This window comes from Cetorhinus maximus, chromosome 33 (assembly GCF_964194155.1).
Source record: "Cetorhinus maximus chromosome 33, sCetMax3.hap1.1, whole genome shotgun sequence".
In the NCBI taxonomy this organism is placed as follows: domain Eukaryota; kingdom Metazoa; phylum Chordata; class Chondrichthyes; order Lamniformes; family Cetorhinidae; genus Cetorhinus; species Cetorhinus maximus.
This window is the reverse complement of record NC_135911.1, coordinates 12,014,934-12,037,042: the sequence shown is the minus strand read 5'-3', so window position 1 is coordinate 12,037,042 and position 22,109 is coordinate 12,014,934. Positions and strand designations below refer to the sequence as shown.

General features: G+C 50.5%; 1 protein-coding gene and 1 long non-coding RNA gene across 2 annotated transcripts; one reads left to right on the top strand and one right to left on the bottom strand.

Annotated features, from left to right (window-relative positions):
- Nucleotides 1-6,444: 6,444 nt before the first annotated feature.
- Nucleotides 6,445-11,672, top strand: LOC144671588 (protein BTG3-like). The gene is made up of 4 exons (XM_078533546.1): nt 6,445-6,617; nt 8,910-9,047; nt 9,704-9,911; nt 11,332-11,672. Exons 1-4 carry the CDS (start codon nt 6,445-6,447, stop codon nt 11,533-11,535), a joined length of 723 nt encoding a protein of 240 aa, XP_078389672.1. The 3' UTR covers nt 11,536-11,672.
- Nucleotides 11,673-18,612: 6,940 nt separating this feature from the next.
- Nucleotides 18,613-21,285, bottom strand: LOC144671630 (uncharacterized). Its single transcript, XR_013573970.1, has 3 exons — nt 21,213-21,285; nt 20,433-20,799; nt 18,613-19,403 (listed from the first exon to the last, which is right to left on the bottom strand). It is a non-coding gene; the product is annotated as an uncharacterized LOC144671630 (long non-coding RNA).
- Nucleotides 21,286-22,109: the final 824 nt, after the last annotated feature.

Sequence of the window (22,109 nt, the reverse complement as noted above, 5' to 3'; positions counted from 1 at the left end):
CATCTGAAAGACGACAAAGCTGACCAGGCAGCGTTTCCTTGGTACAGGCCCTCCGACAGTGCAGCACTCCCTCAGTACTGACCCTCCGACAGTGCAGCACTCCCTCAGTACTGACCCTCCGACAGTGCGGCACTCCCTCAGTACTGACCCTCTGACAGTGTGGCACTCCCTCAGTTCTCACCCTCCGACAGTGCGGCACTCCCTCAGTACTGACACAGGGGAGTATTGCCAAGAGTTTTCTGCTCATCTGTCTGGCGTGAGATTTGAACCCACAACAAGTTTCTGATCCAGAGGCGGGAGTGCTACTCACTGCCACAGCTGACGCTATGATTAAGCTTTTTTCTTTATAAATATCTGGTAGTTTCGATGTGAACAATAATCAGATGGTGTAGGTTGTTCATCCCAGGATGGATTGTTTAACTAGTCAGGGTACGGTTTAGCCAACTTTGCTGTGTCACTTCTCTTGGAGGTTTAGGATGTGAAATTCATGTCTGTTTGAATGAATGTTCTCAACACATTGGGCCCAAGGTAGCCGTGAGAATCTGGACAGTGACCCTGGATTGTAAATAAGTTAGCATCTGCTGTTTCCTCAGACAAACTTTATCTGTCCTTGAGATGTGAGTCTCACCGACAAGGTCAGCGTTTATGGCCCATCCTTAATTGCCCCTTGAGAAGGTGGTGGTGAGCTCCCGTCTTGAACCGCTGCAGCCCATGTGGTGCAAGTGCACCCACAGTGCTGTTAGGGAGGGAGTTCCAGGATTTTAACCCAGTGACAGTGAAGGAACGCCCGACTTATTTCCATGTCGGGATGGTGAGTGGCTTGGAGGGGAACTTCCAGGTGGTGGTGTTCCCATGTGTCTGCCTCCCTAGGCCTTCTAGATGGTAGTGGTCGTGGGTTTGGAAGGTGCTGTCGAAGGATGAATTCCCGCAGTGCATCTTGTAGATGGTACACACACTGCTGCTACTGTGCGTCGGTGGTGGAGGGAGTGAATGTTTGTGGATGGGGTGCCAATCAAGCCGGGCTGCTTTGTCCTGGAAGCTCAATTCTTGAGTGTAATGGGAGCTGCACTCATCCAGGCAAGTGGGGAGTATTCCATCACACACCTGACTTGTGCCTTGTAGATGATGGACAGGCTTTGGGGAATCAGGAGAGGAGTTACTCATCGCAGGATTCCCAGCCTCTGACCTGCTCTTGTGGCCACAGTATTTATATGGCTAGTCCAGTTCAGTTTCTGGTCAATGGTAACCCCCGGGATGCTGATCGTGGGGGATTCAATGACGGTCATGCCATTGAATGTCAAGGGAAGATGGTTAGAGTCTCTCTCTTGTTGGAGATGGTGGTTGCCTGGCACTTGTGTGACACGAATGTTACTTACCACAGGTCAGCCCAAGCCTGGATGTTGTTGAATAAATTCGAGAAGAGAGTAGGAAGAAACAAAACTCAGAGAACTCTGATGGTTGGTGACTGTGAGAGATTCCAGTTCACCCTCAGTTATTGACTAGGCCAGGCAGCACAGTCAATTCCCAATTTCACTTCCTAGTCCAGGGTTGCAGGAGATTCCGAGTCCTGGAGAGGGAAAAGCCCTGTTTCTCAAAGTTCCCCTCATTAACTAAAGCCGCCCATACACCTCCACAGCTCAGATTTCCCTCAGCCCCCCAACACACACACCGACTCCTCCCCCTGTTCCCTTTGGATCCGGGCCTTCAGGTTTCCTATTGACAGCTGAGCCCTGAATCCCTCCTTAGCAACTGTCAGAACAGGAGGAGGCCATTCAGCCCCTCAAGCCTGCTCCGCCATTCAATGAGATCATAGCTGATATGTGACCTAACTCCTTATAAACTGCCTTTGACCCACATCCCTTAATATCTTTTCTTCGCAAAAACCTATCAGTGTCAGGTTCATAATTAACAATTTGATCCAGCATCATTTGTGGAAGAGAATTCCAAACTTCCCCCACCCTTTGTGTGTAGGAATGTTTCCTAATTTCACTCCTGAAAGGTCGGCCTCTCATTTTTAGACTCTGCCCCTGAGTCCCAGACTCCCCCCAACCAGGAGAAATAGTTTCTCTCTATCGACCCCGCTCTGATCCCCTTAATATCTCAAAACTTTGATCAAATCCAGCCCCCCTTAGCCCTCTAAATTCCAGGGGATACAAGCTGAGTTTGTGTTTAATCTCTCCTTGTAATTTAACCCTTGGAGTCCCGGTCTCATTCTGGTAAATCAACACTGCGGTCCCTCCGAGGTCAGTATATCCTTCCTAAGGTGTAGAGCCCAGATCATCTCACAGTGACTCCAGGTGTGGGCTTTATATAGGCTGAAGTGTGCTAGCTGTGGATCTGCAGCTAACATCTCATCTCTGAATCAGATGATTGTAGGTTTAAAGTCCCACCCCAGAGCCTTGAGTACAAAAATCAAAGCCAACACTCCACTGCCAGAACCGAGGGTGTGTCAATGTATGACGGAGTGCTGTACCGTCAGAGGGTCAGTACTGAGGGGGTGCTGCACTGTCGGAGGGTCAGTACTGAGGGGGTGCTGCATTGTCGGAGGGTCAGTACTGAGGGAGTGCTGCACCGTCAGAGGGTCAGTACTGAGGGGGTGCTACACTGTCGGAGGGTCAGTACTGAGGGGGTGCTGCACTGTCGGAGGGTCAGTACTGAGGGGGTGCTGCACTGTCGAAGGGTCAGTACTGAGGGGGTGCTGCACTGCCTGAGGTGCCGTCTTTCAGATGAGACATTAAAGCTGGGCCCCGTCTGCCGTCTCAGGTGGGTGTAAAAGATCCCATGGGCACTATATTTAAGAAGAGTGGGGTGGGGGTTCTCCCCATGTCCTGGAACCAAAACCACTAAAAAGAAACTGATGACCTGGGTTATCCTCAGATTGATGAAGGATCTTGCTGTGTGCAAATTGGCTACCGGCTTCCCTGCATTACAACAGTGAGTAGAGTTCAGAAATTAAAGCACTTCATTGTTTGGGGCCATAAAGCGGGATGGGACGCCCTGAGGCGGTGAGCGGCGCTAGATAAATGCATGTCCCCCTTTCACTTATTCTTGCTGCTTAACAGTGGCGAAGGCGCCTTTAAGAAGTGGGCGGGGCGCGGCTGACGTCACCCCTGCCTTCTATGGTCATTGATGTGTGTCGGAAGGGACGTCCTCTCGTTGGCTGGGGACACAGTTTGAATCATCTTCTTGATGTAAATTTCTGGGAATGAGTGAGAGCAGTTTGATAAAATCTCTCACACAATTTGCAGCCACAAGTCTGGACGTGAATCGAGGAGGCGAAAGCATCTCTGGTGAGTAGAGATTTAAATATATATAATATATATATGTAGACATATATTAGTGAACAAAACAACAGGAAAAAAGTTTAGAAAAGTTTTTCAGAAGTTGGCCTTAAACTTTTTCCTGCCAGAGAAGTGTTGGTTTGCAATTGGCTATCAAATGGTAAGTAACCTGGTTACTTACATCTGTAAGTCTCTTTTTTTTTAAACCATTTTGCGGGAGAAAATATCTTTTTTCAGAGTTAGTTGGTGAGCTTTTTAAAGTTGTGCCTGTTGATGGAAGGTGCCACAATCACTTTTTCTTCCGAACTGAACTTTGAGCTGCACACGAAACAAAAACAGAAAATAGCTGGGAAAACCCAACAAGTCTGAGCACATCTCTGGCGAGAGAGAGAGAGAGAGATCAAGAGTTAACGTTTCGAGCCAGCGGGTCAGTTTAATGTGCTGTGTCCCAACGCTGAATACAAACTCTCTGTCTCTGCCGCCAAGGGTTGATTTTAGGGACCATCGAACAATCGGCCCTGTCTCCAGGAGAGGAGGTTGGGGGACATAAGCAGAATTGATGGCCGCGTTAGAGGAATGATATACTTTCTCAGTGGGGGAGTGGGTTTCGTTAAGGCACAGTTCATGGTTCAGCACCTCCCCACTTTTGTTTTTAGAAAAGGTGATGTTTTTGAGATGGTCCCTTAGGTGAACACGTGGATTTGGTTTCCAGTTTTGAAGTTTATACTGTGTTGCTTGTAGTTTGTAAGAGTGATTGATTGATTCATTCGGGATCACTCAGGGTGGATGGGTTGCTGCCAGCTCTGGTGGGTGGGGGTCGGGGGATGGGGGCGCGGGTTTGAAGAGTTCGAAATGAAAGTTAGATATTGGTGTGTGTTTGGGGAATCCCAATTTTTGAGTCCAGGAGAGTGTGGTGTGTGAGAGAGAGAGAGAGCGTGTGTGTGTGTGAGAGAGATGTGTGTGAGAGAGTATGTGTGTGTGAGAGAGAGAGAGCGTGTGTGTGTGTGAGAGAGATGTGTGTGAGAGAGAGAGTATGTGTGTGTGTGAGAGAGAGATGTGTGTGTGTGAGAGAGAGAGCGTGTGTGTGTGAGAGAGATGTGTGTGAGAGAGGGAGCGTGTGTGTGTGAGAGTGTATGTGTGTGAGAGAGAGCGTGTGTGTGTGTGAGAGAGAGAGTGTGTACGTGTGAGAGAGTGTGTATGTGTGTGAGAGAGAGTGTGTGGGAGAGGCTATGTGTGTGTGTGAGAGAGTGTGTATGTGTGAGAGAGAGTATGTGTGTGTGAGAGAGAGAGAGTGTTTATTAAATTCCTTCTATATGATGCTGTAGTTTTTGGAGTTATTTTCTCCCAGGGAGGAACAGGAGAGATTTGGTTTTCTGTTACTCGGCCCCTCAGGAAGTTTTAGCTCCGCCCTGCAATTGGAAAAACAAAAATGCCCCCGTGTGACCTGAAGACTGAGGGTAGTTGCGGTTTCTGTGGGGCCTGTAATGGACACTGGGGGAGGATGTTTGATATGGACACCTTCCTGGACAGTGGCACCAGAGTTACTCAGGGAAAGTAGCGCTTTTCCCCACCTCAGGACGTCCCAAAGCCTTTCACAGCCAACGAAGGACCTTTTTTTTGTGTGTGAGCTCACTGTTGTAATGTAGGAACCGCAGACAATTTACGCACAGCAAGATCCCACAAACAGCAATGTGATAATGATCAGATCATCTGGGTTTTTTTTTTAGTGATGTTGTTTAAGGGATAAATATTGGCCCCAGGACCACGGGGAGAACTCCCCCCACCCCCCACCACCACCCCACCCCCTGCTCTTCTTCCAAATAGTGGCGGTGGGATCTCCCCGCGACGCCTCCCTTGGCCGAATGTCAGTCTGGATTGTGAGCTCCTGGTCTTTGTACTGGGGGGGCTGGTGCCCACAACCCTGTGAGTCAGAAGTAAGTGTGCGACGGACTGAGACACTGACTCACTTTGCTGGGCCGACAGGGCTTCCATGGAGCTTGTGTCTCTGAATCCACCGCAGTTAGAAACAAAACAACATGTTTACAAAAATCAGCTGTTTCACCTGAGGACAGTTTTAACAATCTGAAGGATGGCAGACTTCAGTGCAATTTGGATGTGAGATTGACTCTCACTTTTACTGTTTTACGCTCGGACATTGAATGCAAAGTGTTCTGTCCGAGAGAGGGATGTCCTTCTCCTGCTGTGTGACTATGAACAACATCTGGAGTAAGGACTGGCTCCTTGTCCCTGTCTCCACGTCCTCCCATTTACCTTTATAACGTTTTCCGTTTTAATGTTGTGGGGCTAATATTCACCCACCCCTCTCCCACCCCAATGAATATCGCTGTCAAATAAAAATCGGATCTGGGTCACTATCGCATTGTCCTTTGTGGGATCTTGCTGTGCGCAAATTGGCTTTTGCTTTTCCCCCCATTACGATGGTGACCCCCACTTCATAAATGGAAGGGAGTCATTTGGCTGTGAGGCTCTTTGGGATATCTTGCAGCGGTTAAAGGCGTTACAGAAATGTGAGTTCTTCACCGGATATACAGCAGGCCATTCGGCCCATCTGCTCCGTGCCGGTGTTTCTGCTCCACACGAACCTCCTCCCACCCACCCCCCTCTCTCCATCTCACCCCATCACCCTATCCTTCCATTCCTTTCTCCCTCATGTGTTTATCCAGCTTCCCCCTAAAACACATCGATACTATTCACCTCCACCACTCCCTGTGGGAGCGAGTCCCACATTCTCCCCACTCTCTGGGTAAAGAGGTTTCTCCTGAATTCCCCATTGGGTTTATTAGTGATGATCTTATATCGATGGTCCCTAGTTCTGGTCTCCCCCACACACAAGAGGAAACAGTCTGTCTGTATCCAGGTGCGTGTTCCAGAAGGGTCTTGTCAGCAATGCCTACCACAGTCAAATAGCTCGCCAGCCAGCACTATTGTGGGGGGGGCAGGTAAAAGAGTTGCTGGTGGTGGGTGTGGGATGTTGTTGACACAAAGGGGTCATTCCAGCAGCCAGACCATGATCTCTATATTCCATCACCCTTCTCCCCACCCCCCTCCCTCACCCAACCCCAACATCCCCGACTGTAACACACTCTGAACAGGTTAATCTCTAAACACCCCCACCTTCCCCCCGCAGATACACCAGGAGACGATGAAGGAGGAGATCGGAGCCGGAGTGTCCTTCCTGGTCAGCATGGTCAGGAATCGCAGCAGGCTACATCAGGAAAAGATCGAGGAGTTTGGGGAGAAGCTCACTGCGATACTGTACCGAAAATACCAGAATCACTGGTACCCAGCCAATCCCAGCAAAGGACAAGCATACAGGTAAGCAAACAGCAGAGCCACCCAGTACAATGGCTAGAATATAACAGCACAGAAACGGGCCATTCAGCCCATCTGCTCCATGCCAGTGTTTCTGCTCCACACGAGCCTCCTCCCACACCCTGTTCATCTCACCCCATCACCATATCCTTCTATTCCTTGCCCCCTGCCCGCCCCATGTTTTTATCCAGCTTCCCCCTGAAAGAGCATTAAATATTGGACAGCACACCAGGGAGGACCCTCCTCACTATTTCTTGCATTGCGCTGAGGGACATTGTCCATCCACTTGCGAGAGCAGATGGAACAAGTCCTGGGTTTGAGCCACCACCCCAGAGACTTCAGCCCCATAATCCAGGCCGACACTCCACAGTGCCAGTGCCGAGGGGGCGCCGCGCTGTCAGAGGGTCGGTGCCAAAGGAGATGCTGGCCTTCAGGTGAAACTTTAAACCAAAGTTCCCGTCTGCCTCCTTGGTGGGTGTAAACGATCCCACGGCCACTATTTGGAAGAGGAGCAGGGGGAAGGTCCTGGGGCCAATATTTACCCCTCAACCAACATCACTAAAAAAACAGATGAACTGGGTCATTATCACATTAATGTTTGTGGGAGCTTGCTGTGCACAAATTGGCCGCCACGTCTCCGACATTACACAGTGAACATACTTTTGAATGAGTATTTAATTGGCTGTGAAAGGTTTTGGGACATCCTGGGGTGGTGAAGGCGCCAGAGAAATGCAAGTCTTTGTTTTGAAAAAAGCAAAAAAACTGCAGATGCTGGAAATCCAAAACAAAAACAAAAATACCTGGAAAAACTCAGCAGGCCTGGCAGCATCTGCAGAGAGGAAAACAGTTAACGTTTCGAGTCCGTATGATTCTTCAACAGAACTAAGGAAAAATAGAAAAGAGGTGAAATATAAGGAGGTTTAAGAGGGGGTGGGACAGGTACAGCTGGCTCGAGGGCCAGTGATAAGGTGGAGATAACCAAAAGATGTCATAGACTAAAGGGCAAAGAGGTGGTGACAGTGGTGATATTATCTAAGGAATGTGCTAATGGGGACATTAAGGGTAGAAAGCAGGACGAGCAAGGTACCAGGTAGCCCTAGTGGGGGTGGGGTGGGGGGAAGGGATCGAAATAGGCTAGAAGGTAAGAGATAAAACAATTGATGGAAATACATTTAAAAATAATGGAAATAGGTGGGAAAAGAAAAATCTATATAAATTATTGGAGAAAAGGGGGATCGGAAAGGCGGTGGGGATGGGGGAGAGAGTTCATTGATTGTCTTTGTTTTGAAAGTTGCTCGAAGTTGTCCCTGCAATACCGCCGTTTCCCCACCTGGTGGCGCCGCTGCTCAGTTTTAAATTTGGATGAGCAGCTGAACCGCTTAAAGCCCCTTTAAAGCTGAGACAATGAAATTTTAGGGGCATCTTAAAGGAAGGGAGATGGAGGTGGAGAGGTCTCGGGAGGGAATCCCAGAGTTTAGGGCCCCAGGCAGCTGAAGGCACGGCCACCAATGGTGGAGCGATGGAAATCAGGGGATGCTCAAGGGGCTGCAATTGGAGGAACACAGAGATTTTGGAGGGTTGTCGGTCTGGAGGAGATTACAGAGATAGGGAGTGTTTTAGGGGCTGGAGGAGGTTACAGAGATAGGGAGGGTTGTTGGGGCTGGAGGAGGTTACAGAGATGGGGAGGGTTGTAGGGACTGGAGGAGGTTACAGAGATAGGGAGGGTTGTTGGGGCTGGAGGAGGTTACAGAGATGGGGAGGGTTGTAGGGACTGGAGGAAGTTACAGAGATAGGGAGGGTTTTAGGGGCTGGAGGTGGTTACAGAGGTAGGGAGGGTTGTAGAGGCTGGAGGAGGTTACAGAGATAGGGAGGGTTGTAGAGGCTGGAGGAGGTTACAGAGGTAGGGAGGGTTGTAGAGGCTGGAGGAGGTTACAGAGATAGGGAGGGTTATAGAAGCTGGCGGAGGTTACAGAGATAAGGAGGGTTTTAGGGGCTGGAGGAGGTTATAGAGATAGGGAGGGTTGTAGGGGCTGGAGGAGGTTACAGAGATAGGGAGGGTTGTAGGGACTGGAGGAGGTTACAGAGATAGGGTGGTTTGTGGGGACAGTTTTGAAAACAAGGATGAAAGTTTTAAAATGGAGGCGTTGTTGGACTGGGAGCTAATGTATGTCAGTGAGTGACGGGGTGAAGGCTGAACAGGACTTGGTACAACTTGGGAAAAGGGCCAGTAGGGTTCTGGATGGTCTAATGTCTGTCCTCTTGGATCCTTCAGTATATTTTTTCTCTCCCTGGTAGATGCATTCGGATAAACAGGAAACATAAAGCAGACCCATCCTTGTTGCTCGCTTGTCAAGACTGTGATCTGGAATATAACCAGTTGAGACTGCCCAAAGAGATTACGTTGTGGATTGATCCCCAGGAGGTGTGCTGCAGGTAAGTCTTCACCTGGATGGTTTAGCAACACAGTCACCTCAGAGACAAACACAAGGAGCTCATCTGGAGAATTGTGTCCGATTCCCACTGCCTCACACTTTAGGAGGGAAGGCGAGGCCTTGGGGAGGGTGAGGGGGAGATTGACTCGAATGGCGCCAGGGAAGAGGGACTTCAGTTCATGTGGAGAGACTGGGGAAGCTGGGATTGTTCTCCTTAGAGCAGAGAAGGTTAAGGGGGAGATTGAATCGAGGCGTTCAAAATCATGAGGGGGTTTGGATAGAGTCAATAAGGAGAAAGTGTTTCCAGTGGCAGGAGGGTCGGTAACCAGAGGGACACAGATTGAAGGGAATCGGAACCAGAGGGGGAGATGAGAATTTTTTTTACACAGCGAGTTGTTGTGATCTGGAAGGCGCTGCCTGAAAGGGGGGTGGATGCAGATTCAACAGGAACTTCCAAAGGGGGAATTGTGTCTGTCTGTCTCTCTCTCTCACTGGTGTGCTCTCTGTCTCTCCTTCACTGTACGGTAAACCTTCCCTCGGCTGTGTTCTGCCAGTTTGTGTGGGTGTTTGTTGTTTATACCAGGTTGTTAGTGGCTGTGTCTCGCGTGTTGCTGCCTGACCCGATTCCCACTAAATCTTCATTTGAAATTCCTGCAGGTGTAGTGATGGGAGTCTGCCTTTCACTGTCGCTCAGTTTGGACAAGACTCCAGGAGGGCGGCATCGTTAGACTCTGAGCAAGGCAGCGCGTCCTCGGAGTGCAGCACACCTGACTGCCACTCGGAGACTTCGTCAGATGAAGGGGAACATGCCAAAGGTCAAACAGTGAAGGAAACTGCAGCAAAAACAGCTGAAGCTACTGGCAAGGTAAAGAGAATATTGAGCACCCAGTGCTGGGAGGGGTCGGAGTGAATGGTTCCAATACTCTCCGGGCCAATCTCCCACCTTCTACCCCTGGAAACTCATCAAAAACTCAACTGCCCCCAGACCCTAACTCACATTGAGTCCCGTTCACCCATCACTATCCTGTCGCTCACTGACCTACACTGGCTCCTGGTCCAGCAACACCTCCGTTTTTAAAAAAAAATCTCATCCTTATTTCAAATCCTTCCTCACCCCTCCCTATTTCTATAAACCCCTGGAACCCTCCCTATCTCCGTAACCTCCTCCAGCCCCTACAACCCTATCTCTGTAACCTCCACCAGCCCCTACAACCCTATCTCTGTAACCTCCTCCAGCCCCTACAACCCTCCCTATCACCATAACCTCCTCCAGCCCCAACCCGCCCTATCTCCGTAATCTCCTCCAGCCCCTACAACCCTATCTCTGTAACCTCCTCCAGCCCCTACAACCCTCCCTATCACCATAACCTCCTCCAGCCCCAACCCGCCCTATCTCCGTAATCTCCTCCAGCCCCTACAACCCTATCTCTTTTACCTTTTCCAGCCCCTACAACCCTCCCTATCTCTGTAACCTCCTCCAGCCCCTACAACCCTATCTCTATAACCTCCTCCAGCCCCTACATCCCGCCCTATCTCCGTAATCTCCTCCAGCCCCTACAACCCTATCTCTTTTACCTTTTCCAGCCCCTACAACCCTCCCTATCTCTGTAACCTCCTCCAGCCCCTACAACCCTATCTCTGTAACCTCCTCCAGCCCCTACAACCCGCCCTATCTCCGTAATCTCCTCCAGCCCCTACAACCCTATCTCATTTACCTTTTCCAGCCCCTACAACCCTCCCTATCTCTGTAACCTCCTCCAGCCCCTACAACCCTATCTCTGTAACCTCCTCCAGCCCCTACAACCCTCCCTATCTCCGTAATCTCCTCCAGCCCCTACAACCCTCCCTATCTCTGTAACCTCTTCCAGCCCCTACAACCCTCTGAGATCTCTGCGCTCCTCCAATTCTGGCCTCTTGACCATCCCCCGCTTCCCATCGCTCTGCCATTGGTGGCCATGTCTTCAGCTGCCTGGGGGCCCTAAACTCTGGAATTCCCTCCCTAAACTCACTCACTCCCTCCCGAACACAGTCTGTCTCTCTTTCTATCTGTGGGAACTGGCTGTGCAATAGTTGGCTGCCCACATTTCCTCTATTTACAACAGTGACCACACTTCACATAAATTACTTCATTGGCTGTGAAACACTATGGGACGTCCTGAGTTGGGGAAAGGCGCTAGAGAAATGCAAGTCCTTGCATGTGGCTTGTGGAGATGGGGCTGGGGATTAAATGGAGCTTGTGTGTGTGATTTGTCATGTTTAATTGCTTCAATAATTTTTTCCCTTAGGTTTCTGGAAGTTTCTCCCAGTGCACCGCTGCGTGGCCTCTGTACCCTCATAAGCCGGTGCAGTATGCCACATTCTACCAACCCGTCCCCCTCATCAGCTACTACTTGATACCCGGACTGGACAAGGCCCTGCAACCTCCCCCAGGCTTCCTCCTGCCTCAGGTGCAGGCCCACTGCTCGAAGATCGGCAAAAGGCACAAGTGATGAAGGTCCTGGCTAGCAGAGGGATCGGATACCTCGCTCACACTGAGCTGTGCCAACCCTGTGCTTAACTGCTCCATTCTAACACCCATGGGCATGTTTGCAAGTGGCTGAGCTGTGTGTGTGTGAGCGCGGTGTGTGTGTGAGCGCGGAGTGTGTGTGTCTGTGAGCGTGGTGTGTGTGTGAGCGCGGTGTGTGTGTGTGTGTGTGTGTGTGTGACTGTGAGCGAGGTGTGTGTGTGAGCGCGGTGTGTGTGTGTGTGTGTGAGCGTAGTGTGTGTGTGAGCGAGGTGTGTGTGTGTGAATGAGTCAGAGAGAAATGTTGCTGTATATAACATTCACTACTCACGTGTGTGTGTAAGGCCCACACTGCCTATGTGTGTTTGTGGGTTTACACTGCTGCTCCTGTGGGTCTGTGTATACTTTATATATAATTGAAGCCGTCTCTGTATTATTAATCTGTACGAAAAACTCAGGTATCTTTGAAAATATGAGGTGTGTCCACATTGCCTGACAGGTGATTGTTATTTATCATGTTTACAGGGTGAGTGTGTGAAATACCCCAGAGTCTCTGTTAATATGTATTTGTTAAATTATCATCTATCTGGCTTGTGGAATATTTAATGTTTTTGCACTTTTATTTTATTTCCTGCTGCTGATCACTCTCCATTCGCTCCTGTTGAAATCTCAGAGCCTCTCTTGTGTAAGAAACTTAGCTGTGATGCTTATCATAGCCAAATAGCCCATCAACATCCACTGAGTGAGGCTCCAGAAGGTGCCTGGCGAATGGATTGCTGAAGACATTAGGACAAACTCTAGCACTCAAAAGAGTGTGTTTTCTGTGCAATATACATTGAGCAATTTAAATTTTTTAAATCCAAAAATTGTTTAAAAGGGATTTGGGGAATTGTTTCCTGAGGATGAGGTGTTGAGGAACAACTCTGGATCCCTGGGATTTTTTAGCTCTTCTTCCTTAATGTGGGAATAGTGTTCCTGTATCTTTCTCCCAGGTTAGGGGAAGGGTCCCTATCTCTGAATGGCCTCCTGAATCAGCTTGCTGTGTTGATTCATACCAAAGGCCGCAGTGTGTTAACACAGTGAACCCCTGGTCTGCCCTCCTGCTGCCATTGCCCATTCCCACCCTCAAACAGTGACTTGTGTTTCCACCCCAGTAACCCAGGGACACAAGCTCCCCAGTGGGGTGAGTGGAAGCCCCTTGCCCAGACCCTCACCCAGTTCATGTCTCTCCAAGTCTTTACAGATATTGGAGAAAAATCACAGCGGACCAACACAGTGTTACTGCTCCCCAACTGGTGAATGGGAGAAACTTTTATAAAACTCAGTATTTATTGACCGTCAGTTAAGCGCGAGTTAAATGGCTTATTCTGAATGTCTCATTAAATTTCTTTTTTCTTTTGTGTAAAATAAATTAAACCATTTTGTTCAAACAACATTCCCAGGGTGGTGTGAGTTTCTGTAAAGATTGGAATACTGATTTCCTCCTTTTGGACAACTCCATGTGTTCATCAGCTGAGGCACTTTGGGACTTTCATGGAACAATACTGGTCACTCGTTAGGGTGGGGGAGGGAGTGGGATTTTTTAATTCATTCATGTGGGCGTCATTGGCCGGGCCAGCATTTATTGCCCATCCCTAATTGCCCCTTTAGAAGGTGGTGATGAGCTGCCTCCTTGAACTGCTGCAGTCCATGTGGTGTAGGTACACCCACAGTGCTGTCAGGGAGGGAGCTCCAGGATTTTGACCCAGCGACAGTGAAGGAACGGCCGATGGATTTGCAAGTCAGGACGGTGAGTGGCTTAGAGGGGAACTTCCAGGTGGTGGTCTTCCCAACTATCTGCTGCCCTTGTCCTTCTAGATGGTAGTGGTGGTGGGTTTGGAAGGTGCTGTCTAAGGAGCCTTGGTGAGTTTCTCCAGTACATCTTGTAGATGGTACACACGCTGCTGCTACAGTGCGTCGGTGGTGGAGAAAGTGAACGTTTGTGGATGGGGTTCCAATCAAGCGGGGCTGCTTTGTCCTGGATGGTGTTGAGCTTCTTGGGTGTTGTGGGAGCTGCACTCATCCAGGGCAAGTGGGGAGTATTCCATCACACTCCTGACTTGCACCTTGTAGATGGTGGACAGGCTTTGGGGAGTCAGGAGGTGAGTTACTCACCGCAGGATTCCCAGCCCCTGGCCAGCTCTTGTAGCCACGGTGTTTATATGGCTAGTCCAGTTCAGTTTCTGGGTGGAGAGAAGGCACCAATTTCTCCCCAATTGCAGGGTTGGAGGACTTGTGGAAGAATTGACCCGAGCCACCAAAGCAGAACAGCAAACTGGAGAAACAGCAGACTTAACATGGACTTCAACAACTTCCAGTCATGAAAGTGCTTTTATTGTTTTAGCTCATTTTTATTCATTGATTTATCCCCTTTTTTACCGCACTTGCTATCCTTCTCGCTTCCAATGTCCCCTCGCCCCACCCCAAAGGACCATCTGTCACTTCTTCCATGTTGTTCTTTCACCGACTGCAAACCCTCGTTCTGCTATTAATACATTCTCCTGTCGGAGGGTCAGTACTGAGGGGGCTCCGCTCTGTCGGAGGGTCAGTACTGAGGGGGCTCCGCGCTGTCGGAGGGTCGACACTGAGGGGGCTCCGCGCTGTCAGAGGGTCAGTACTGAGGGGGCTCCGCGCTGTCGGAGGGTCAGTACTGAGGGGGCTCCGCGCTGTCGGAGGGTCAGTACTGAGGGGGCTACGCGCTGTCGGAGGGTCGACACTGAGGGGGCTCCGCGCTGTCGGAGGGTCGACACTGAGGGGGCTCCGCGCTGTCGGAGGGTCAGTACTGAGGGGGCTCCGCGCTGTCGGAGGGTCAGTACTGAGGGGGCTCCGCGCTGCCGGAGGGTTGACACTGAGGGGGCTCCGTGCTGTCGGAGGGTCAGTACTGAGGGGGCTCCGCGCTGTCGGAGGGTCAGTACTGAGGGGGCTACGCGCTGTCGGAGGGTCAGTACTGAGGGGGCATTTCAAAATGCATGTTTTGTGATGGCCAATCATATTCCACATTTCCAAACAGGTCATGAGGTATTTCAATGGAATCAATATTACAGACATCTCAATATGGTCATTACAGAGAGTCTCCACTCCCCCTCTTCCCCCCCACTCCCTCTCTTCCCCCCCACTCCCTCTCTTCCCCCCCACTCCCTCTCTACCCCCCCACTCACTCTCTTCCCCGCACTCCCTCTCTTCCCCCCCACTCCCTCTCTTCCCCCACTCCCGCTCTTCCCCCCAATCCCCCTCTTCCCCCCACTCCCTCTCTTCCCCCCTACTCCCCCTCTTCCCCCACTCCCTCTCTTCCCCCCCACTCCCTCTCTTCCCCCCCCTCCCTCTCTTCCCCCCCCACTCCCCTCTTCCCCCACTCCCTCTCTTCACCCCCCCACTCCCTCTCTTCCCCCCCCAACTCCCTCTCTTCCCCACTCCCCCTCTTCCCCCCCACTCCCTCTCTTCCCCCCCACTCCCCTCTTCCCCCCACTCCCTCTCTTCCCCCCCACTCCCCCTCTTCCACCCCCACTCCCTCTCTTCACCCCCCACTCCCTCTCTTCCCCCCACTCCCTTCTTACCCCCCACTCCCCCTCTTCCCCCACTCCCTCTCTCCCCCCCCACTCCCCCTCTTCCCCCCCACTCCCTCTCTTACCCCCCACTCCCCCTCTTCCTCCACTCCCTCTCTTCCTCCCACTCCCTCTCTTCCCCCACTCCCTCTCTTCCCCCACTCCCCCTTTTCCTCCACTCCCTCTCTTCCCCCAACTCCCTCTCTTCCCCCCCACTCCCTCTCTCCGCCCCACTTCCTCTCTTCCCCCAACTCCCTCTCTTCCCTCAACTCCCTCCCTTCCCCCCCACTCCCTCTCTTCACCCCCCACTCCCTCTCTTACCGCCACTCCCTCTCTTCCCCCCAACTCCCTCTCTTACCCCCACTCCCTCTCTTCCCCCCAACTCCCTCTTTCCCCCCCCACTCCCTCTCTTCCCCCCCACTCTCTCCCTTCCCCCCCACTCCCTCTCTTCCCACCCACTCCCTCCCTTCCCCCACACTCCCTCTCTTCCACCCCAACTCCCTCTCTTACCCCCACTCCCTCTCTTCCCCCCAACTCCCTCTTTCCCCCCCCACTCCCTCTCTTCCCCACCACTCCCTCTCTTCCCCCCAACTCCCTCTCTTCCCCCCCCACTCCCTCTCTTCACCCCCACAGCCCCTCTTCCCTCACTCCCCCTCTTCCTCCGCTCCATCTCTTCCCCCAAATCCCTCTATTCCCCCCACACTCCATCTCTTCTCCCCCACTCCCTCTCTTCCCCCAACTCCCTCTCTTCCCCCAACACCCTCCCTTCCCCCCACTCCCTCTCTTCCCCCCCACTCCCGCTCTTCCCCCCCACTCCCTCTCTTCCCCCCCACTCCCTCTCTTCACCCCCACAGCCCCTCTTCCCTCACTCCCCCTCTTCCTCCGCTCCATCTCTTCCCCCAACTCCCTCTATTCCCCCCACACTCCATCTCTTCTCCCCCACTCCCTCTCTTCCCCCAACTCCCTCTCTTCCCCCAACACCCTCCCTTCCCCCCACTCCCTCTCTTCCCCCCCACTCCCGCTCTTCCCCCCCACTCCCTCTCTTCCCCCCCACTCCCTCTCTTCCCCCACTCCCTCTCTTCACCCCTCACTCCCTCTCTCCCCACCCCCCAACACCTTCTCTTCCCCCCCTCCATCTGTCCATGCTTCCTCTCCCCACCCCATGACCCTGGTTCCTCTCCAACCAGCCCCCTACCTCCCGGTCCCTCTCCAAACCCGCTGCCCCCCATCAACACTGAGGGGGCGCCGCGCTGTCGGAGGGTCGGTGCCAAAGGAGATGTTGGCCTTCAGGTGAAATTTTAAAACGAGATCCCCATCTGCCTCCTTAGTGGGTGTAAAAGATCCCACAGCCACTATTTGGAAGAAGAGCAGGGGGAAGGTCTCCCCGGTGTCCTGGGGCCAATATTTACCCCTCAACCAACATCACTAAAAAAACATGATCTGGGTCATTATCACATTGATGTTTGTGGGAGCTTGCTGTCCGAAAATTGGCCACCATGTTTCCTACATTACTACAGCGAACATACTTTTCGAAAAGTACTTAATTGGCTGTGAAAAGCTTTAGCCATCCTGGGAAGGTGAAGGCGCCAGGGAAATGCAAGTCTTTGTTTTGAAAGTTGCTGAAGTTGTCTCTGCAATACCGCCCTTTGCCCACCTGGTGGCGCCGCTGCTCAGTTTGAAATTTGGATGAGCAGCGCCATCTAATGGCTGAACCCCTTTAATACAGGAACAACAACAAAAAACAACTTGCATTTATATAGCGCCATTAATACTGCAAAAAAGTGCCCCTATGCACATCAGGGTTTTGTAAATGAGTCAAAAGTTGATCCAGAGCCACCTAAGCAGATACTAGGGGCTAAAAGCTTAGACAATGAAGTTTTTAAGGGGCATCTTAAAGGAAGGGAGATAGAGGATTAGGATGGGAATTCCAGAGTTTAGGGCCCCAGGCAGCTGAAGGCACGGCCGCCAATGTTGGAGCGATGGAAATCGGGGGATGCTCAAGGGGCTGAAAGGAGCGCAGAGATTTTGGAGGGTTGTTGGGGCTGGAAGAGGTTACAGAGATAGGGAGGGTTACAGAAGCTGGAGGAAGTTACAGAGATAGAGAGGGTTATAGGGGGTTGGAAGAGGTTACAGAGATAGGGAGGTTTGTATGGGCTGCAGGAGGTTAAAGGGATAGGGACGGTTGTAGGGGCTGGAGGAGGTTACAAAGATAGGGAGGGTTGCAGGGGCTGGAGGAGGTTATAGAGATAGGAAGGGTTATAGGGGTTGGAAGAGTTTACAGAGATAGGGAGGGTTGGAAGAGGTTACAGAGGTAGGGAGGTTTGTAGGGGCTGGAGGAGGTTACAAGGATAGGGAGGGTTATACGGGGTTGGAAGAGGTTACAGAGTTTCTCCAGTGCATCTTGTAGATGGTACATACGGCTGCAAATGTACGTCGGTAGTGGAGAGAGTGAATATTTGTAAAAGGGGTGCCATCAAGCGGGCTGCTTTGTCCTGGATGGTGTCAAGCTTCTTGAGTGTTGTGGGAGCTACACTCATCCAGGGCAAGTGGAGAGTTTCCATCAGAGACTCCTGACTTGTGCCTTGTAGATGGTGGACAGACTTTGGGGAGTCAGGAGGTGAGTTACTTGCCGCAGGATTCCCCGCCCCTGTCCTGCTCTTGTAGCCACAGTGTTTATATGGCTAGTCCAGTTCAGTTTCTGGGTGGAGAGAAGGCACCAATCTCTCCCCGATTCCAGGGGTGGAGGTCCTGTGGAAGAATTGACCTGAGCAACCAAAGGAGAGCAGCTGGTGACACAGGATGTTCATCCAGGGAGAGTCCCGAACCTCGTAATCCCACCCCTGGGGTGCACTGGGAAACTCTCCAAGATCATGTTCTACACTGATGACAGTAAAGATCATGGAAGGCAGGGAACTTTTGTATAAACTTAATAGTGTCCAAAATATAATTGTAAGTACCAATACATTATTGAACTTATTCAGTGTAATAAATAAATGTCCCTAAAATACCAAATTGGTCAATTCCTTTTCCTGATCTCATGTTGATTTGGACATTCTGAAATTATCATCTCAGACTCACTGATGACAAGTTGGTGACAAGGACTCATGGTCAGTGGGAAGTGATTCTGATTTCAATCCTGAACTATGATCTCCACAAGGAAGCACTGAACGGTCTCCTTATTTAAGAAAGGACGTAAATGCGTTGGAAGCAGTTCAGAGAAGGTTTACCAGACCAATACCTGGAATGGGTGGGTTGAACAGACTCGAAGAGTAAGATCCTGCGGGGTCTTGACAGGGTGGATGTGGAGAGGATGTTTCCTCTTGTGGGAGAATCTAGAATTTAGGGCTCATGCTTTAAAAATAAGAGGTTGCCCATTTAAGACAGAAATGAGAAATTTCTCTCTGAGGGTCGTCTGGAGGATCAGAATCTCCTCCAACTGGGAAACATATGAAATTAAAAATCCAGACCCACAGACCTGTTTTGACTTCATTTTGAAGATATAAAATACAAAATTTTTATTTGGAACAATATACTTTCATAAAGTATTTGAAAAAACATTACAAGGCATTTCGAAATGGCCATCACAAAAAATGCAATCATATTCCACTTTTCCACACAGGACATGAGGTGTTTCAATGGAATCAATATTACAGACATTTCAATATGGTCATTACCGAGAGTCAGACAGTGCAAAGCTATTCACTTTATCAACATACATCATGTTAACACTCTGAGGTGCTTCAATACAATGATGATATATTTAGTATTCACTGTATACTTTCCGTCTGAATCGTACAGCCCGAGGGGTCTATACAATTCCCAGCCCCTCGGTGCACTGTAGCTGAAAGGTCTTAGACAGCGACCTTTCCCCATTGCGCCTTTGTGGCGGCTGCCCCCAAGCTCTAATACATCCCTCAGCACGTAGTCCACGGTGCCTCATTGTGGGGGGGGAGAGAGAGAGATGGGGGGAGGGCTGGCACCCGCAGGGCAGTGGTGGTGTTGGTGGGGGAGCCTCCACAGCGCAGAGGGTTATACGTTCATATGTAACAATCATCCATTCTGGGCTGATTTTCCCCTCCCTGACACAGGCTCAGTGCTGGGGAAACTCAGTCGGTGCTGGACAGTCCCGTTCCCCAGAAGGTTTTGTTCTCCAGCCGCTCCATCCTGATGCTCAGGTGCTGTTGTCACAAGGCCCCGTGTTTCATCTGGACAGGTCACCCCTGTCAAAGGAACATCCTTAGATGCTTCATTTCGATTGTTCGAGTGTCGATTCCTAGGAGAGAAAATCCAGCAGAGTTCAGGTGACATTAAAAGAATCCAACACTTTGGACAAGTGTGGAAAGGAGCCGTTCAGGAGCACAGACCGATTAAATTACACTCAACATCCTGGGTACCAATAGCAGCTGGAAAATGGGTCACAGGAGCTGCACGGTGATGGAGCACAGAGTGTAGAGGAGAGGAGGCTCATAGGGGAGGCAATGGGCAAGAGCTGGACACTCCACAGGAGCTGTGCTGACCGAGGCACCAGACAAATAGAAAAATGCCAGCTCACCTCAATATTGGAGAAGAAGAAGAATTGATGAGGATCTCGGTTAACACTGAGCTGAAGATGATGGGGATCAGATCAGACACGAGGAGGTTGGGAGTGTCCGGGCTCTCCAGACTGATCCTGAAGGATTGAGAGGAGCCACAGATGGACAGGATATTCCTTGATGTGCTCAAGCCCAATCCAGCAGTGACCAAACAGGTTAACAGACACAGAAATATCGTGATGGAGAGTCAGAGGACAGAGTTAGAGAGTCTGTAATAATTTCCCCTCCCCACTGCTGGGTGGGTGAGAGGTGGGCAGGGAGATGGGGATGTTGAAGGAGACAAGGAAATCCAAGATGGCTGTGTCAGTGATGGAAACCACTGATGGCCGGGTCACAGGGTGCTGAGATTGAGCAAGAACTTGCATTTATATAGCAGCCTTATTGTCCAAAGGTGCCTAACAGGGGAAAGCGTGAGCCACATAAGGAGATATTAGGACAGGTGACCAAAGTCTTGATCAAAAGGTGGTAGGTTTTAAAGAGCGCCTGAAAAGGAGAGGTTTAGCGAGGGAATTCCAGAGCTTAGGGCCCAGGCAGCTGACATCACGACCGCCAATGGTGCAGTGATGGAAATCAGGGGATGGTCAAGAGGCCAGAGAGATGAGCACAGGCAGCTCAAAGTGTATCGCTGTACACAACATTTCCACAACACTAAATGTAATAAAACTAAACTGGAATTAACAATGGGAGCCGTGGAACATTCTAGAACTCACCATCTTTGCCGTGTTTGGAATATGAAAACCACAATTACAGCAACAAGAAGAAAAGGAATTCCGATTCCCAATCCCACTCTTGCTCTAGTAGAGAGTCCAGAATCTGTGGACAGAATGAAGACATTAACAGACTGGGACACACTAACAAAACTAACAGCAGAGACCTTCAGCACCTAGTGTTTCAGAACCAACCCCAGTACAAACAGATCCCTGGTTAATTCTAGTCCTGGAGGGATGTGGGAGGTTAGATACCAATAATCACACACACACCAGGCCACCCCACAGCTCCGTGCACGCACACACTGTCCCACAATGTGATGGACACATGCTTTCCAATCGACATAACTGGACACTGACCAGCAGCAACCTCCCTCCAGTTAAACCCAACAGTCCGCTGAAATAGAGCGGGAATTTTAATTAAATCAGGAAAGGAAAGCCACGGGATTGGGTGGAACACTGATTTACACCCAGGTCAATATTACTCCCCACTGACTTCAACCAGCGTTACACACAATCCCGTCAGTTTCCCAATAGGAGGGTTCGGTTAAAATTGTACCCAGACTTTCCACACAGGATTCCAGAGACACTAATGCTAGTGGGAAGCAGGAATCCTCACTTCTGTATCTGAGGGACAGGAAGGTGAGATTCAAAAAACAGAAATAACAATTCCAAGTAGTTTAAGGGCCAGCTACAGGTAACAGTGACCCACACCACTCACTCTCACAGAATCATTCTATGGTGAAATATCACACAGCATTTCAAACATTCTAATGTTACTACCTGTCTCTGCAGCATGTTCAAATGTAAGAGCTGAAAACACATGCAGTAGTTTAGAAACAGATTTACCTGGTACCTGTGTGTGTTCTAAAGAAAACATCATGTGTTTAGTATTGTGTGTGAAACAAACTGCAGAAATGTTCAAAGACTCTATCGGGCTTTAGGGAAACACATCCTGGGAGGAACGGGATTTGGGTCAAACTGATCGGGAAGGATCAGGAACAGGGTCGGCAAAGTGAAAAATCCAACAGGGTTGCATTAACTGTGGGGGGGTAGAATGGAAGTTTTCCAGAGTTACCCTGAGCAGGATCATTCCCAGCAGCCTACATCCCCCTGTGGAGAGAATCCCCCCAGGATCCCGGGTCTACTGGGATACACTTTCAAGGCAAGTGCACTGGGTCTTGTAAAGGCTGCCTGAGAGGTGTGATGGGCCCCACCTCCCCAACATCTGGAGATGGATAGAGCTCTTTGCTGGAGAGTGAGTGCAGCTTGATAGCTCCATTAACTCCTTCCATCACCCAGTTTGACAGCTCTGTCCTTCAGGGCTCAGTCTGCTCAGTCAGTGGTGCTATTACTGACCCAGCCTTAGTGATGGACATTGAAGACCTCACTCAGTACATTCTGTGTCCTCGCTACCCTCAGTGCTTCCTCCAAGTGGCATTCAACATGCAGGAGTACTGATTCATCAGCTGAGGGGGGGCAGCTTGATAACTCTGTTAACTCCTTCCATCAGTGAGTATGACTATATCACCCAGCTCTCCCAGCATTACCACAAGTCCCCAGATGTTAGTGAGGGGATATTGCAGAGTCCACTGGGCTGGGTGGGTCTTGGTTGTTTCCTGATTCCATAACTGGGTCACATCCAGTGATCTGTTCAATTTTAGTCTCTTTTTTTCTCAT

Coding starts and splice junctions, on each gene's coding strand:
- LOC144671588 (XM_078533546.1), top strand. CDS start 6,445: ATGAAGGAGGAGATCGGAGCCGGAGTGTCCTTCCTGGTCAGCATGGTC. Junction 9,048..9,703: donor CCCCAGGAGGTGTGCTGCAG/GTAAGTCTTCAC, acceptor AAATTCCTGCAG/GTGTAGTGATGGGAGTCTGC. Junction 9,912..11,331: donor CAGCTGAAGCTACTGGCAAG/GTAAAGAGAATA, acceptor TTTTTCCCTTAG/GTTTCTGGAAGTTTCTCCCA.